Source organism: Cupressus sempervirens, chromosome 10 (genome assembly GCF_028749045.1).
Source record: "Cupressus sempervirens isolate cs-2001-9-10 chromosome 10, ASM2874904v1, whole genome shotgun sequence".
Taxonomy (NCBI): Eukaryota; Viridiplantae; Streptophyta; class Pinopsida; order Cupressales; family Cupressaceae; genus Cupressus; species Cupressus sempervirens.
Window position 1 is genome coordinate 12,955,747 of NC_143127.1, and position 17,944 is coordinate 12,973,690.

General features: G+C 37.1%; 1 protein-coding gene across 2 annotated transcripts in view; it reads left to right on the top strand.

Annotated features, from left to right (window-relative positions):
• Positions 1 to 17,944, top strand: part of LOC149532320 (Small GTP-binding protein) — a 317,802-nt gene that overhangs the window by 36,798 nt on the left and 263,060 nt on the right. For both annotated transcript variants that reach the window (XM_089807649.1, XM_089807650.1), the window contains exons 3-8: positions 6,381 to 6,470; positions 9,282 to 9,338; positions 9,780 to 9,845; positions 12,344 to 12,406; positions 12,950 to 12,994; positions 13,180 to 13,280. In XM_089807649.1, the coding sequence (XP_089663775.1) occupies positions 6,381 to 6,470; positions 9,282 to 9,338; positions 9,780 to 9,845; positions 12,344 to 12,406; positions 12,950 to 12,994; positions 13,180 to 13,280 (422 nt within the window). The remainder of the gene's footprint in view (positions 1 to 6,380; positions 6,471 to 9,281; positions 9,339 to 9,779; positions 9,846 to 12,343; positions 12,407 to 12,949; positions 12,995 to 13,179; positions 13,281 to 17,944) is intronic.

A 17,944-nucleotide genomic window follows, 5' to 3' on the forward strand; every position in this document is an offset into this window, starting at 1 on the left:
TATGATACTGTGCTTTTCATGGAGACGCTATCGAAGGTCTCAATCATTGCTTGGAGAGGGCCTTCAAATCCATGATGCAAAATATCGGCATCTAAATCATCCATTGCACCTGCGCGTGCCTCAGGTTATCTTTAATAACCTGGTTGTTTGGTGTTGCCGCACTCTTGAACCACCACCTCCGACAATCCAAACCATTCAAGCCTTCAAACATTATTGTATGTGGCGTTACATGCTCTTTGGTAGGGGTTGTAGACACTCTCGGTTTCATCATCTTTTTGCCTTTGTCCATATTGCCTGCAACTTTTACACCTGAAGGCAAAATCTGAGTGTTCATGGTCATCTTGGAACTCGAACTCGGCAAGTCTGTATGTAATTTTGTTTTCCAGGAAGTGGTTTGCTTTAAGATTGAATCCATAACTGTCTTGCTATTGCCATTTCTTGGAATAACTGATTCTTTCAATGGTCGTACGACTTTGCTTTCTGCTTTTCTTTGTATGCAACCTGTTCCTTCTCCGACAATTGACAACTTCTCCGCGTGTCTTGATGCCCAATGGCTAGCTCCTTCTCAATAGCTTGCACTTGTATTTTTCCTTCTTTGCGAGTTCTATTTGTGCTGTCTGTTGGAGAATGGATTTTACTTTTACTTCTGTGTGTTTGTGTGTCCGTGCCTGACAATTTCTCCCACTGTGAACTCCTTCCCTCCTTCGCGTGTTTTTAATTGTTATGTGGGTGGTTTTTGTCTTTGGATGATGGTGACTTCACCCTCCGGTGATAGTAACTGTTTGGTGACTTTTTTTTTCAATTTTTTTTAATGCTTCCCCTCTTCTGGGTGACCGGTGTTAACTCTACCACCATTGTTTCTCTAATGGTAGATCTTCAATTTTGAACCATTAATTGGATCCGCTATCTCCCATCCATCGAGAGTCCACAGCTTAATGGCTCCATTGTTGCCAACTTCCCGTATTTTCTAGGGTCCTAACCATTTCACCTTGAACTTCCTAGGTTTAATCTCATTACGCCCATTGTACTTCAACACCAATTGCCCAGGCCGAAACCTTGTTCGCTTCAAATGTTTATTATGCCATGCTTTACGATGAGTTTGTGCTACCTCTGTTGCCCATTGCGCCATTAGCCTTCGTTCATCTAGCTTGTTCATCCTATACAATCTCTCTCAAAGAAATTCCATATCACCAAGTCTATTTTCAGTCGCTATCCGAAGGCTTGGAACCATAAATTCCACTAGCACTACTGCTTCTTGCCCGAACATTAGTTGGAATGGTGTTTGTGCCGTTGTAACTTTATACGTTGTATGGTATGTGCAAAGTGCTGATGGCAACTTCTCTTCCTAATTGGCTTGCTCCACCCTACATGACTTGTAGATGATCGACACTAGGATTTTGTTCATTGCCTCCACCTGGCCATTGGCCCTCGGATAATATGGGCTCGACAGGGAGAATTCTTTTGAACTCTGTCATGAGTAGTCAAATCACATGATTGATGAAGTGACCTCCTCTATCACTGGTCAACTGAATAGGGATGCCATAATGTGTTTGCTAATGGCGGAGTTGTCAAGCAACACTCATGCCTCCACCCACTTTGTCAGATACTTAGTTGCTACCACAATGTAATGACATCTCCGAGCCCTACTTGGCTTGAGGGGCCCCATGAATCTAGATCTCACTGTTCGAACAATTCTTGGGCATATGATGGATTGAGCGGCATAAAATCCTATTTCAAGGGTTTACTTGCACACTGACAAGTGTCACAGTTGACCACCCACTCTCTGGCATCATTGTATAGCGCAGGCCACCATAGCTTTGCCAAGAGTACTTTCCTCGTCGTCGTGTCCTGTCCTATATGCCCTCCTACCTTCGTGGGCTTCCCGAAGGACACTTTGTACTTCCTCCTTCATGACACATCTTCTCAATACTTGGTCTGGCCCCATGTTATACGATAGACCATTAATCAGTGAAAACATTCTGCTCCTCAGTACCAACTTGTGTCGTTCGCGTGGTGGCATCTCCCCAGGGAACTGTGAAGTGGATTGTTATTTGCCGATGCTTTTGTACCACTCCAGAAGGATGGCTATACAGAATACATGCGCATCTAGGAAGTCATCGTTGACTCCTTTGAGCAGCTCCCTTGACCTGATCTGAGATAGTTGATTGGATATAACATGGCTCTTCTCCGATCGCACCACAATGGTGAATGTAAATTTCTGGAGTAGCAACATTCATCTGCTCACCCTTCTTTTTATGATGGGTTTACTCACTAAGTACATCAATGCTTGGTGGTCTATGTAGAATGTGAAGGACGTTGCCAATAGATAATGCTTGAACTTTTGTAGATTGTACACCATTCCTAGAGCCTCCCGCTCTGTTGCGTTGTAGTTCTTCTCCACCCTCGACAATAATTTGCTAGCAAATAGATAGGATGATCCAACCCATGATCACCCGTTTGTGCAAGTGTTGCGCCAATTGCAAAGTTAGACGTGTCCACATGCACGTGAAACTCTTTATCCCAGTTCAGGTATGCCAGGATCGGTGCCCCTAGCAATCTCGTCTTCAATTCCTTAAAATTAGGTTTCTTGCTCCGTACCCCAAACATAGGGTTCCCCTTTTCTTGTCAACCTATTGAGGGGGCATGAAATTTGAGCAAAGTTCTAATCCCGCCTAGGCGGATGTACATAAAGTACCTAAAGGGTTGCCACTCAACCATCGCATTCCAACTACCCTTGGTACTGGACAACTTACACACTTAACTAATAACTCTAATAACTATTCCCGAAGGTTTACAATTATTCCTGATAATAGTGGCAATCTCTAAGAAGCAATGAAGTTGCAACACTTAAATTATACCTTTGGATAATAGACCCTTTTTGTTCGTAAAAACTATTGTGATGGTTGAATGGACTAAACTTTCCTATATATTTTTGCTGTTTAATTCCAATTAATAGTTGAAGTGTTATGTCCCGTGCAAGCTGATGTACTAATTTCAGTGTTTTTCCGAAATTCTGCCTTGAACTGCCATCTAGATGAATTTGATTCTTTGTAAAGATAGTGATACCACTTGTGAAGTTATCATAGATGATTGCATTTAAAAAAAATTCACTCTATATTTTGGAATATTATTAAAATTTCAATTGTCACTACAAAATCAACTTTGAAAAATTACATGCATTCTTAGAAAAGATAAAATTTATTGCTAATAGCACATTTAAAATATGTAAACATGTTATTAGTAAGTTAATAATACATTAAAAATATGTAAACAAGATGAAAAATATCTTATCCAATTATGTAAAACATGACATGAAATGATAAATGAAAATAAATTGAATTAAAAAATTTACCTTCAATAATTGCAATCTTGAGAAAGTTCTGAAAATTGCTTGCGACATATGGTGGTTTGACACATTTGAATCTCCTTACCTCCTCTTATATTATTTTCTACTTGGGTTCCAATATGCTTGCGTCACCAAACTTAGAGAGGGGACGGTGCATAGTGCACAGTGCCCAAAAGATGTGATCATATCTAGCCTCTACCAAAGCATTTGGAGAACTGCAAACTTTTGTGTTGACCGTAATTACTTGGACAACATTGTCATGACCCATCGACTCTATGGAAAATGAGGATCCTGGCAATGAACTCAACATCTTTTACTTCCCCTTGATAGTCAACCGTCCTAAAAAACATTGACCCCTGGGGGATGCAAAAATTACATTGATTAATGGCCAGTTTTTGCAGTCTCTTCATCCATGAAAAACAATAGACACACACACACACCCATTGAACCCAAGAATATCTTATTGGTTTTAGTTACCCATCTACATTTTTTCTTTCATTATGCAATAAGGTGGTACACACTTTTTTATATCCAGGGCCTTGGTAACCAAAAGGTGCATTAATTATTGCTTGCACCATTTCCCTCCAATAAGTTGATCTCACTAAGTTGAATGGAAGATCATGCACATAGAGGTAACATCGAATCTTTTCATTAGAAATATCTCTTAATTCATTTGTGTAGTGTAAATAATTAATTATTATTATACTTAAGTTTACTTAGGATAATGCATTTTTATATTAGTTGTCATGTAGACACCTAGGAATATGCATAGTCATATGAGTTGTCTTGTTGACAACACAAGAGTTAGCAACTTATTAGAGCACATGGTGTCTACAACATCTCTTTATGAGATACACCTATGTAAACTTATCTTCTCATCATTGCACAAACTCCTATGCTCAATGGAGGATAATCCACCTTTGGTGGACATGTGCTGAGTTGTAATCCTTATTTCTTTGTTGACTCCTAGTCATTCTAGTTGCCTTTATATACAAGACACTTCTAGTGTGTATTCATCTCATGTCCAATTATCTGATATTCATTATCATCTTGATCATTATTGAGATTCTCATTAGTCTCTCTTGTGCTATCTATTGAGCTTTTTAATCTTGGTGTTGAATTATTGCCTTAGGCAAATTCTTACATGGTATCAGAGCTATACCAAATTCTTACATGGTATCAGAGCTATACCAAATTCTTACAATTTGAAATGCCTTAGTTGATGGGCCTCTTGTGGGTGGTGATTTGTGGTTCTTTTACTTCATCCTCTTGCAAGGCATAGGCAAGAAGGGATGTCTAGAGGCTGGTTGAGTGGGTGGTGTTATTGTTTTTTGTTTCCCAGTATAACCACCTTATTACCCTTTTGCAACTAATGTGTTACCATCTTCTTGTTCTTTTATGAATGTTGCTATTTGCTTAACTAACAACCCCTTCTTATCTAGCCCTAGGCCCTCGCACATATTAGTCCCTTTACCCCCCTTTACCCCCAAGACCCAAAAAATGAAGTTTGACTTGGAAGTAGGAGCTTCTATATTGTGCATTGCAAAAATTACGTTTCCAAATAAACTCCCCACCTCCAGGACATTGAGAAATTGTTGTAGTGTGTCTCCATAAAGGAGACCCTTTATCAATTTTAAATTTTTGAGACCCCTCCCCACCGATTGCGCTTTGACTACTCATTGTTGCAATCTATAACAAAAATGAAAAAAAACATACTTCAAAACTTCTACAAATACTTGGAAAAAATTTAAAACTTTTCAAAAACTGGAAGCAATCTATCAAAAACTAAAGAATATGGTTGAAATGCATACCTTAAACACTCGGATGTTGAAATTTGATTTTTTTGCCACTCTACAATTGATATCCTTTGAATACAACCACCTCACTTCAAACTTGCAAGTTGGAGAGAGCAAAATGAGAGAGTGAATGTGAAATGAAATATGTTTGTAGGCTCCATATTAAGGGTCATTTTAGGGTTTGAAGAAAAAATAAATAAATAAAATCTTTTTTAATTGAGTTTGGGCCTTGGGTCACTAGCAGTTCGTGTAGGTCTGGCTAGGCTTACATGGGTTTTTGTTTGGTCCGCACAGGGTCTATGTTCGAACCTGTGGGTCCCCATCCAGGTCGGCAGTTGTGTGGACCCAGAGGACCCACAGGTCTGAACACGGAAACTATGCAGACTGAGCACAGACCGAGTCATGAATCTGGGCTCGGTTCACACCCGGATCCAGTTCGAGGGCCCAAGGTGGGAATCTGCTAACTTAATTTAAAAACAATTCTTAACATTACTTTTTTGTAATTTGAAATCTTAGGAAAATCTTACTGCAATTGTTAGCGTTTCTAATGTGTTGTTGTGGATAAGAGACAGTAGACTGGAGTATTAGACAACCCTCAATACATCTGATTAGACAATAAGTATGACTGTATATCAAGACCATGTTGCTTGTCATCTTCTATTTTGAGAGGAGAGGACTATAAGGTGGTCCTCAGTCAAACAATGAAATAGTCATTTTTGAAGATTGCAATCATATGTTGCAGCTAGTATACTCATACTGAATGGTTCAACCCTAAGTTACCTGCATTAATAGAATGAGATTTATTGAAGCTATATTTTGGAATGTATAAGATCTACTAGGCATTCTGTAAAATTAAAGGTCCAAGCTGTAATGGTTTTCCTGCATACAATGTAGGTATCAAGCATTGGAATATTTCCCCATTTTCTTGAATTCACATTTTAGCCGTTTTTATAGCCAGACTCTGTCATTCATAATTGGATGCAAGTTTTGTTCTATGGTTGGCGCTTCTGAATTTCATGTTGCATTGGTTTTATGTGGGCCAATCATTTAACAATCGGATTTAGTTTTTACATGAAATTTGGCTGAAAGATGCTTGAAATGTTCAGTTGCTCTAGATAAATTTATGTGAAACTTCATGTCACAGATTTATTTAGGTGATACACTTTTCTGAAAGGGAATTGTAGTGAGTTTGAATAATGTTATAGGTGTATTACTCTGTAGATTGGGTTGTTTTGCAGGCTGCTCGAATGCGCTATCTTGGACAAGATGGTGAACCATACTGCCTCAATCTTATTGACACTCCTGGTCATGTGGACTTCTCCTACGAGGTAGGAATGTTCAGTGCACTTGGTAATTTTATTAATAATTCCATGCTGCCAAATACTGTACGAAATTATTTTTGTAAGTTAGTTTAGAAAATAAAAAGATGAATAATTATCATTTTTTTAAAGTGGTACAGTGTTTACCTCCAAACTACCAGATACATGTATTTGGTTTTCACAAATTTGCTGGAGTACAGCTGTAGCTTTTGAGTATTCATGCTGAAAGTTTATCTGAGTTTTATATTTTTGAAATCATTCATCTCAATTTGGAAAAAAATGCTCAATCATAAATGAACTGTGCATCATTTAACACTCTATTTCATGTACTTCGGCGAGTCTTGGGAATATGTAAATGGGTGTTTCTGTGCCGCACAATTTGTCATGTTGATGCTGTAAGAAATGACAAACTGTTGGGAATTTTCGAATTCATAAATAATTTTAAAATCAAGAGAAAGAAATAAGGGCAGGATACACTTATGCATAACCTCAACTCTTGCAAATACAAAAACTCTTATTATGGTAGTAGTTTCAAGCTGATGATAGACATGTTAGCTGCTCTTGTCATAAACTGATATTTGAGCATTATGATGTAGTCTAATTGAATCTGATTCTCATAGATTAAATCTGGCTTTTCCTAAAGGAAGCATCTTCATAAAGATGCATCATTCTAGGTAACTGAAGAAAAATCTTTCTTTAGAAGCATCAATCACATCATATTCTGTGAGAAGTTAGAACCTGTACTGGACTATTTTAACCAAGCTTGGAATTTTCACAATTTATGGTTCACAGGTGTTTTGTCAAACACTTTGCATTAAATCCAATATTAGGCATTTCTGAAGGCTAGCAATCACAAGAGTTGCAACCAAGGATTGATCAAGTGGGGCTTCATCCACAACCAATATATATGATAGGGTGTTTGTCGACAAAACTAGTATTTGTTAGGCTTTTCTTCCTAGGTTGGATAGTTGAGCAATGGCTCAAGACTCCCAAAGACCGTTTCACCAAAATGAATAACCAAGAATAATCCAACGAGTTTCCACAATCCTTCTTTTACAGTCGTCTTGGAACTTAAAAAAATTGTAACTATAAAGATACTTTTTATGTAATATTTCTTTTGCCTCATAACAACGATTTTATTTTACTTTTGACCCCAGGTAAATTCACCATATTGAAATTCAATATTTTCTGTTTATTAAAATATTTTACCACATTGGTCACATGGCTTGAGGCTTCCCCTTAGCCAACTTAGGGTGCATTCGCATCAATTATGAGTCCAGATAAGTCATCTTCATCAAGGTTAGGTTGTTATTAACTCTAGCGGGTAGAGAATATGACCATTATAACTATTTAGTATGATATAGGGGGATATACAATTGCCTCTATATTGACTCGAGCAAGACTGTCTCTACTTCCTTTTGGATATTTGGACTAACACTGCTCATCCCTTTATCAACAAGAGGTTGTCACCTTTCTGTGTAGATCTTTGCAAGGTTTCTCTTGGGGTCTTAGAGCCCCCAAGACGATCCCTTCCTAACCTATATAGGAGCCCTAAATGGCATTTGGATACCACTACTTCACACATAGATGAGTATAGATTTATGACATGACATTTCTCACAACTTATGCCCCAACACGTTCCCCCTTGGCAACACAGTTTTGCTTCTTTCTAGTGCAATTTGGATACTTCTCAAAAGCATAGATCTACTCCTCTTTGGCAATCCTTCTAGCTAGAAAGATAAATGCATATTACGAGATTCTTCACTCTTGGAGGAATTACATTTGACTTGGGTGCTGGGTTTAATTCTAGATAAGATAAGATAATATTGTTAACGTCCTACAGAAGACCACAAAGAGTCAAAGGGACTGCCGATAGAAGCAAAAGCGCCAGCCCACAACAAGGATACCAGACAGTACCCAAAGGAAGCAACAAAAGAACAAAAACAAAGTAACCCACCAGCGCCCCACTAAAGATCATGAGCAGCTGCAAAGAACTTGAGCACAAAAGGGTAAACCATAGGGCTATATGGAACTCCGAGCTGTCTCAGAGTAGTCTTAGAAGATAAAGTCTGCTGCTGGTACAGACCCATCCTGGGCTTCATGGACATGACTTGATTTCTCTTAGAACTAACCAACATATCCTTTCTGGCTTTCATCGATCCTTGACAAGCACCATCAGATCTTATATCAGTCCTTTCACAATGATCAATGATGATACCAGTGACTTCTCAATTTTAGGCCTGGGTAGAGATACAGTGAGTCTTGTCTTCTACTTCTCTAGTACTCTACAACTTATGTTTTTTGGGCCTCTTGTTGCCCCTACTTGGCTATTTGTATTGGTTTCATAACTACATGTTGGTGGTTGACAATTGTATTGTATTTTGCTTTTATTCATTTCCTTTGTAGGCCTTTTTAGTACATTGTCAATTTTTAAAGCTAGTATACATATGATGCTTATTGTATATTCTTTTTCACACTGGCCAAACTTTTTATAGCCAAATTTTGAATGGGGTTTGAAAACAATGGAAGCAATATTTGAAGATATCAAGACATTTGAAACAATGAAAGATGTCCAGGAACTGGAATTATTTTAAATACAAATGTGTTTTGTTGTTACATCTGATAAATTCATTTGTTTATCATGTTCATTGTTTTGTAGGATTTTTTTAGTTATAACTATCTGATTGAGGCATCTATAATGTCATTTCTATGATTGCATTTTGTTGTTAGATTCGAAAACATTAGAGAAATAAGTGATCAGCAAAGAAGTTAAATCTGTCTCAAATTTGAAATGGTATTTCTTTTGGCTTTGTTGCACAGGTTTCTCGATCACTTGCGGCCTGTGAGGGAGCCCTTCTTGTTGTTGATGCTTCACAGGTAACATATTTATATATATATGTATATGTAAAATATTGGAGAAATAAACCCTCTCTTTATATATATATGTGTGTGTGTGTGTGTGCGCGCACATGTGTGCACATCTGCATGTGTTCAGAACATCAGCAAACAATCCTCCTGTTGTTATTCAGTGGTCTTATAGTTGTCTGCTTGTTTTAGTAAACAATTATTTGGTAAAAAATTTACACACATAACCTTTTGAGTATGCCATGATGACAGTCATATGTGTGTAAACAGTACAAAAAGGATGCCAAGAACACCAAAAGTAAAGCTATCTTGAGATGCATACATTGAATCATTTAGATATTTTTGCTATTAACATTCTATAACTTTTTGTGTCAAGCATATTATTTTTGCAGTTCAGATAATTAATAGTTGATGCAATCACTGTAATTCATTCTAATGTTGATTCTTTTTCAGGGAGTGGAGGCTCAAACTCTCGCAAATGTTTATATGGCTTTGGAAAATAACCTGGAGATTATTCCAGTAAGATATTTGCTTATTTCATTCAGAGTATTTTTGTTTGAAATCTGCCTTTTTCATTTTTCTGCTCCTCTATGGAAACCTATTAAGTTGCAGTAAACTTCTTCCATTACCATACCATAAGATTAAATATAACTATTTGCGTTCCTTATTATAATGACTTGATTGGCTGCTTAATAGCTGATTTTGCCTCAGAGACCCCTTTTTAGCCTTTTAGAGAAATGCATTACACATCAAAATTAAGAACATAAAATTACAACAGTTTTGAAATAAGGTTATAAAAGCACAATTTAAAAGAGTTTGACAAACAATACAAAGTGTGATGACCCTAATTGAATGATTGATTACAGAGATATATTTGTCAATAAAATGACAAATTAATTATTTATATAATTTCTAATAAATTAAACAATCTATCAATATATTAATTTCAGTTAAGTAGTTAAATTATCAAGTGTCATTAAGAAATAATTAGCAATAAAGAAAATTCAATCCATCACAAAATGTACTAATCACAAAAACATATTAATAAAATAATTACTTATCATGTTAACTAAATCTTACACTAAAAATTCCCAAATGAATATTCCTAACTATCGTCCTAACTCCTATATTAAAACAAAACCTAACTAAAAAGATCGATCTAGTTGAATGGAAAGAGACGCAACCAATCATGTACCAACATGCTATAAGTACTACTAAATGACTGGATAAACAAGGCATCGAATGGGGAAAAAAAAAGAAGATATGGATTACATACCAAAAAATATAGAGGACATCTCCATATTTAAAAGGTGGACTAAGGAAAGGAGTACAAGTTTTAAAAAATATATATATAAATGCCTTGACATTTTCAAAGCAAAGTGGGAAGAAATTATAAAGGATCACACATAACTCTATGGTGATATAAAATATTTAAATCTTCCTCACTTTTTCCAAAAGTAAGGTTTCATTTTAAAAGGAACAACCAATTACCATTTGTAATTACTTTCTGGCCTTAATCCTAACACACCATTTAATCATTTTCAATGAGTTATTCATGTTATAATCATTTTGTTGGCTATTTTTGTCTTCCTTAGATAATTTCCAAATATATTTGTTCGAGATTCTTCTCAATAAACATGGTTGTCGGTATAGAATACTTTGAAATATATTGCGGCACCTATGACAGTGTTTTGTTCCACAGTTGTCATTTTCGTTCTCCATATTGCTGCTCCATACATGGAAGTATTGATTACTTCTTAACCAAGTCTTATGCGAAAAAACATGCTTCTAAGGATGTCAACCATTCCTTTGTACCAGAACAGTATGTATTATCACCATCGATGGCTGCTTCGCTACCATAATTGCTTGCTGGGTCACCCCTAAAAGATTAATCCTGCAGGCCTACAATTTTACATCCATGTGTCATCGGTTGATAATTACCATTGACTAATCTTGGTCTTTCCTTAAACCCTCGATATTGCTGTCTATACTAATGTCAATAACAACTCTTGTGTTTTACCAGTGCCTTTGTGTTACGGACATTCTTCCCTTTGCCCTTCATTCACTAATTTCAAATTAGACATTTCGGAGGAGTTCAACACAGAGATGGAAATATCCAATCAATCCGTACTTATATATTTCCCCGCTTTTATCTCACAATGATGCTGCTTAAGTCAGTTTCATGGCTGATTGGCTATGGTTCCTCGTACACACTTCATCCGTATATCAACCATGATGGTCTCAAGGGATAATAATTAGCTCATATTAACTGTATTCTGTTCTTTCTTATTCATCACCGCAATTTTGTCTCTTTTTAAACTTTACAAAATCGAAATGTCTGGTGATGAGCAGTGATCTGGGGACATTACAGTTCTGATGTATACTTAAAACTTCTTGTCATTAAAATAAATCCTTTTTTTAAGATCCTTTCACTTCTTTTCCATTGTCTTTTCCTTTTTATTATTATTGCTGTTTTCTTCTCATTTCCCATGTGGGCTTGGCTCCATCTTGATCTCACTTATACTTTGTATAGAGCTAAATTTGCAATTGCTCTATCGTTGTTTCCATCTTGATGGTGAACCAGTGAGTGTGATCCGGAATCTCGATGACAGAAAAAAAAAATATTACCACTGTTTCTCAGAAAACACTCTTGCATTTTAATGCACCATGACAAACTCGTGTCTACTAAAGATAATAATTATATTAATATGGAAAATCCTATTTTAATTATATGATATTAGTAAAACCAGAGTTAATCGAGAGGCATGCAGAAACAATTTTGGATCTAAAGGACATGCAAAACTAACTAATATTGAAACATTCTAGAGCAGGATATATCTGTATAATGTATTAATTAACAGTGGAAAAGAGGCTGGTGAGAGAGCTAAATGATGAAATGTTGCAATAGATCTTTTGTAATCGTTTTACAAGTCTCGAGTCATTTTTGTTCTTTGATCTCTGAATTTGTTTTCAGCACTTTCTGTGGGTGAACTCTTCTTATTTTTAATGATGGGCAGGTTCTTAACAAGATTGATTTGCCAGGTGCGGAGCCTGAACGTGTTGCCCAAGAAATTGAAGAGGTTTGATCTCCCCAAAGTTTGAATACTTGTGTTTGAAAAAAACTCTTTTAGATATTATTCTATTTGTTATAATCGGAATGATTTATTTAGGCTTGTTACACGATTTTAAACTTTAGTAATCAAGCCATTCTACCTTTCCGTACACAGTTTTTGAAGATATTGTCCCTCTAGGTAGCTTTATCAATCTTAGCTTTAGGCTTTTACTATTGGTAAATCTTTTAGATGAGATATGATAATTTATTAACGTCCAACAAGAGACCACCAAAACTGTTTGAAAGAAAACTTTCTTGTTGATTTGTTCCATGAATCGGAGTAGAAAATTTGGATAACATGTTATCACAAATTTCATTTTGTTGAGATGTTTTTCGGAAGAACCATTGTTCCATTCATCCATTGAGGGAATTAAGACAAGATATTATAATTATCTTTATTCTGTCAAATGTTTTGAGGAAGAATCATTTCTATTTGCTGTTCATTTCATAGAGAACTGAGCTAGTCGTATGAATGCTGGTTCCTTAAGCATATTATTGGTTTCTGTTGCAGATTGTGGGTTTGGATTGCAGTGAGGCGATTTTTTGCTCTGCTAAGGTTGGTTCTGATCCAAAGCTCTAATTTTGTGCAGCTTGGTTTTCTTTGTTTATGTTCCTTGTGATGTCACATTCTTTTATAACTGTTAGTTTTCATCTATGCATTTTTTAGATTTTTGGTCAAGGTACATCCATGGTCACTTTCTTGGACTGAATGGTTTTAATTACTAAATATTGTGAAATCAGGAAGCTATAGGAGTACATGAAATTCTGGAGGCTATAGTGAAAAAGATACCACCACCTCAGAATACAATAAAAAAACCTTTGAGGGCTCTTATATTTGACAGGTAGACTGATTTTTCAGATTTCTTCATGGTGAACGTGCTGATTTAAAAGAATTTTTTTTTACTATTTTTAATTCAAGCTTCTCCAAACGTTTCTATTTTATAGTAAACTATAATCAGCAAATTAACCTGAATAAGAATAGATAACTTTAACAATGTACCTACTGCAACAAAAATACTTGTGTGTTAACCTAAGGCCTTTTTATCCCTAGCTTTGGATCCGTGATGTTTTATCAAAACCTATTGGGATTTCATTTGGAGAACTATATGAAAGTGACGATTGATACTTGATGGTTCATTCTCCAAGTGCCATTTTTTTTATTCTAGCGATGTTTCTAGTGCCTTATCTAGTCTAGGCTTCTCCCTTTGTAGGATCTAATCTGCTCGATTATATTGTTTGGAATTCTCTTTTAATGCCTATTCTTTTGGTTTTGTATTGGAGATGTGTTAGGGACTCTTTTTATCTACTTTGACCTTCTGTGATTTTTTGCGGGCTTTGTCTATGTGTGCCTTTTGATAAAATTCATTTCAATTATAATGTGTGTAATTTCATTGACCTGGCTCAACTTCTAGTAGAATTGTCCTAGGAGGTTTGTAGGAATAGAGGAGGGTGTGGGTAGAGGTGATGATCCCATGAGTTTTGCTTAGGAGCAATTTAGAATGGTTATTGTCACAGGATACACAAAGTAGTATAAATCCAAGTGTACCAACATAACACTCATTACTAATAGCACAATGGCGAGGAAATGGTATTACTTTATTGATTACCAAAAAACATGAGTACATCATCCATATTCCAAAGTTCTTATATAATGGTCGGTTGGTTGGGAAAACCAATGAATGGATCCCTTCGCTTCCTAACTACCCAAACCCAACAAAGCTTAACTAGTGCTAATTACAATATTACTTTATTATGTACTACATTTATCCCCTGAAGAAAAGAAGTCGTCTTCTAGACGACTATCCAATAAAACTAAAAGAAAATCAGACTTCAAGAAGTAGGCTGTGAAGAGATCCCTAGACTTGGGGCTCCTTGGAGGCGTAGAAGATCCCGTTCAGCAGCCTTTTGCTTGGCATGAACTCCTTGTAGAACACACAATGCATCCATCTTTTTCGCCTTTGTTATTGTAAATTTTTCTTCTAGGGCAGCTTTCTCTACCTTCCATTTCTCTTCTAGGGCAGCTTTCTCTCCCTTCCATTTTACTTCTAGAGCAACTTTTTCTACCTCCATTCCTATTCCACTCGTCCTGCCAATTTCTTTGCTTGCTGAAGTTCCCATTATGTCCTTCTAAATGCTACTTGCTTTTCTGCAATTGTGTGTATGAGAGGTGGCTGTTCCTTAACTAGAGGTATGGTGGATAGGGTTGTCTACTCTTCAGCTATTTCCTCCTATTTGTATCCACCCTGCTGAAGTAACTTTCAATCTGTATGGTAGTCCTTCATGAATGCTACCAAGGATTCAACTGCTGTACTATGGCCCCCAAATTCTGTTTTTTAGCCAGCTTTATAACTTTCTTGGTGGTATGTTCCATAACTCTTTGAGAAATCTTTCTTCTTTGTCCTCTAATGAGAATGTCTTGGAAGGCCCCACTCTGTCACTTTGTATTTCTGTTGTGTCTTCCTCCTCTACCTCCAGGGGGGTCAGTGAGCATGAAGGTACCATCCCCTCTTCTTGAAGCAGTTTATGCACCTCTTCTAATATTGCGTCCTCAATCAGTATGTCCTCCCCAATTTTGGTTTCTTCCACATGCTTCTCATTCTCTGCATCCATTTTTCTTGTAGGTTGCACCACTAAAGCAATAGGGTAGACCACTTCCATACTTAGCAGCGTTTGCAGCCTCACCTTGTGCCCACACTTTTTCTGACACCTAAGGTCTATCACCTTAGCATGAGTCTTCTGATTTGTAGGAACCATGTTTGCCACTCCTGGTAATGAAAGTCTTGTTGCCGCCCATTGAGAAATCCACTACTTACTACCTTCCCCTTATGTACTATGGTCCCCCTTTGTACGGTTGCCCTTTGTGGTACGAACATCTGCACCTTTCTACATACCAGGCATAGTACAAAGTTCAAACATCTGCACCTTTCTGCCTACTAGACGTGGTATGAATGCCTTCCTCCGTACTAGTGGTGGTATGTCAATTTGTACGGATGCCTTCTTCTGTACTTTCCTATTGGTCACCCCTACGAACCTCTTCGGTACTCTTAACTTCAGCAATCTGGTTGTATTGAGGTACCCCCCTTGGAAAGGATCCTTCTGTCGTTGGTAGAAAAGTGATATCTTCGAGCGTGCATGTCAAGTGGCTCAGACAAATTTCTGCCTCTTGGACCCCTTCCATACCTAGCAGTGTTTGCAGCCTCACCTTGTGCTCACACTTTTTCTGACACCTGAGGTCTATCACCTTAGCACGAGTCTTCTGATTTGTAGGAACCATGTTTACTACTCCTAGTAATGAAAGTCTTGTTGCCCCCCATTGAGGAATCCATTGCTTACTGCCTTCCCCCTCTGTACCATGGTCCCCCTTTGTACGGTTTCCCTTCGTGGTACGAACATCTGTACCTTTCTACATACCAGGCATAGTACGAACATCTGCACCTTTCTGCCTACTAGATGTGGTATGAATGCCTTCCTCTGTACTAGTGGTGGTATGTCTCTATGTACAGATGCCTTCTTTTGTACTTTCCCCTACAAACCTCTTTAGTACTCTTAACTTCAGCAATCTGGGCGTATTGAGATACCCCCCTTGGAAAGGATCCTTCTGTCGTTGGTAGAAAAGTGATATCTTTGGCCGTGCATGTCAAGTGGCTCAGATAAATTTCTGCCTCCTGGGAATCTGAAGATGTGTCTATACTAGTAGCATCCTCCTTTGAACTGTCCTCTCTAACCTCCTCTTGACTAGAGCTCTCAATAGATGCTACTTGTACTAATGTTTTTCTTGGTTTCTTTTTTCGTGGTTCTCCCCCACCTGACCCTACTCCAAAAATGTCCATGTAAACCCAATATGTCATGGCTGGTTTGTAAGGTTCCACTTTGTATGCTGGAACCAATGCCCCTCTATGTTTAGCGGACACTTGGGTACGAACTGCTTCCATAAATAAGGCTACGACATGGTGTGGCATGTAGAATGCCTTTTGCTTCAACTCTATGAATTCTTGTATTCGTTCTAAGAGAAATTGCGCCTAGTCGAACCCCTGTCTCCCTATTCAATCCATCAACCATAGGTAACATCCGTAGAGCAATATTTGATGTGCGACATCTGGCGGTAAGTTTGGTTTTAACCAAGTCTAAATGCATCGCCATTCTTCATTAGCTATGAAAACTTTCTTTAAGCCCCAACTATTCTTTTTGCTTAGATTGCCCTCCCATTTTTTCATTGTTAGATCATTCTTGCACATTAACCACTGTTGGGTGGATATTTTTCAATTGATAGTTTTGGGTAAAATCCAGTTGCAAAATAGGATGACCAGCCACAATGTGTGAGACAAAGTCTCTCCTACCTTAAAGGGAAGGCTCCCCCTTCTCACTGTTCTTTGGATCAACTCAAAGTAAGCAAGAAGTTCAGAGATTTTTGTAAAAGGATGTTAGCAATATTCTTTCCTCTTAACTTTCAGGAAATAATCCACTTACCTGTGGAGTGAGTAATGGGCAAGGCGAAAGCTCTAACTACACTTCTTTCTAAAGCAATGAATGGTGATACCGATAAACCAACACTAACTCAAAGGCTAGCTAAAAGTGTATTGATTGGGCTCTAAGTCCGGTCGTACTTGTATGTGAATAAGCTTTACTAATAGGGCACAAAGACTTCTAAAAGTAAAGATATTTTAACTATTTTGTGAATTGAGAAAGAAATATAAGCTACAGACAAAGCTTCTAACTTTATATCTCCACAATTGCTCCTAGTCAAAACTCCGGCTCCAATTGCTTCTTAACTTATTTTACACTCAATTATTAAGAACACAAGGTTACATGAATCAAAGATAACATCTGCAAATTATAGACAAGACTTCTAATTCACACAAGTAACAATCTTACTCAATCAAAGTTAAGTCTCAATTGCTCCTTTGTATTCACTTTTCTCTCAAAACAATGCTACACAAACAAAGCTCTGTTGACACAATTTTTCCAGAGCTCTCTTGCATACAATAAAAGATAAAAGATCATTTTACAATGCGAGGATACTCCTTTATATAGGCACAGGAGTTGAGAAAAAGATGGAGGAAAAAGTGGGAGCAACTCAACCAACTTTGACCTGATTTAACTAGAAGAGAAATTATTAGGTTACATGCAACTCCAAATGTAACTTGCATTACATGTAATTACATTTTTCATGCAATGCATCCTCTTAGATCTACAAACATAAATAAAATCAAAATAACAATCTTAAAAATTGTTCTTTAGTGCATTGAACTTGATGATAACATCACACTGTAGGAAGATCAGAAATCTCCATTTTCTTTGATACGGCCTCTATCCTTATTGCATCTACATATGCTGATTGCACAACCTTAGAATTTGTTCTTAGGGAATCTAGCAAGTGTTTTGTCGAAGATTTATATAGGACAAATGTGTTCATTGTGTGAGAACCAAAATCTTCAGAATCTAAATCAGCATTGATCTTGATTGTATATTCTGAACTTGCCCTTTCAACTGCATTCTGATTACCACA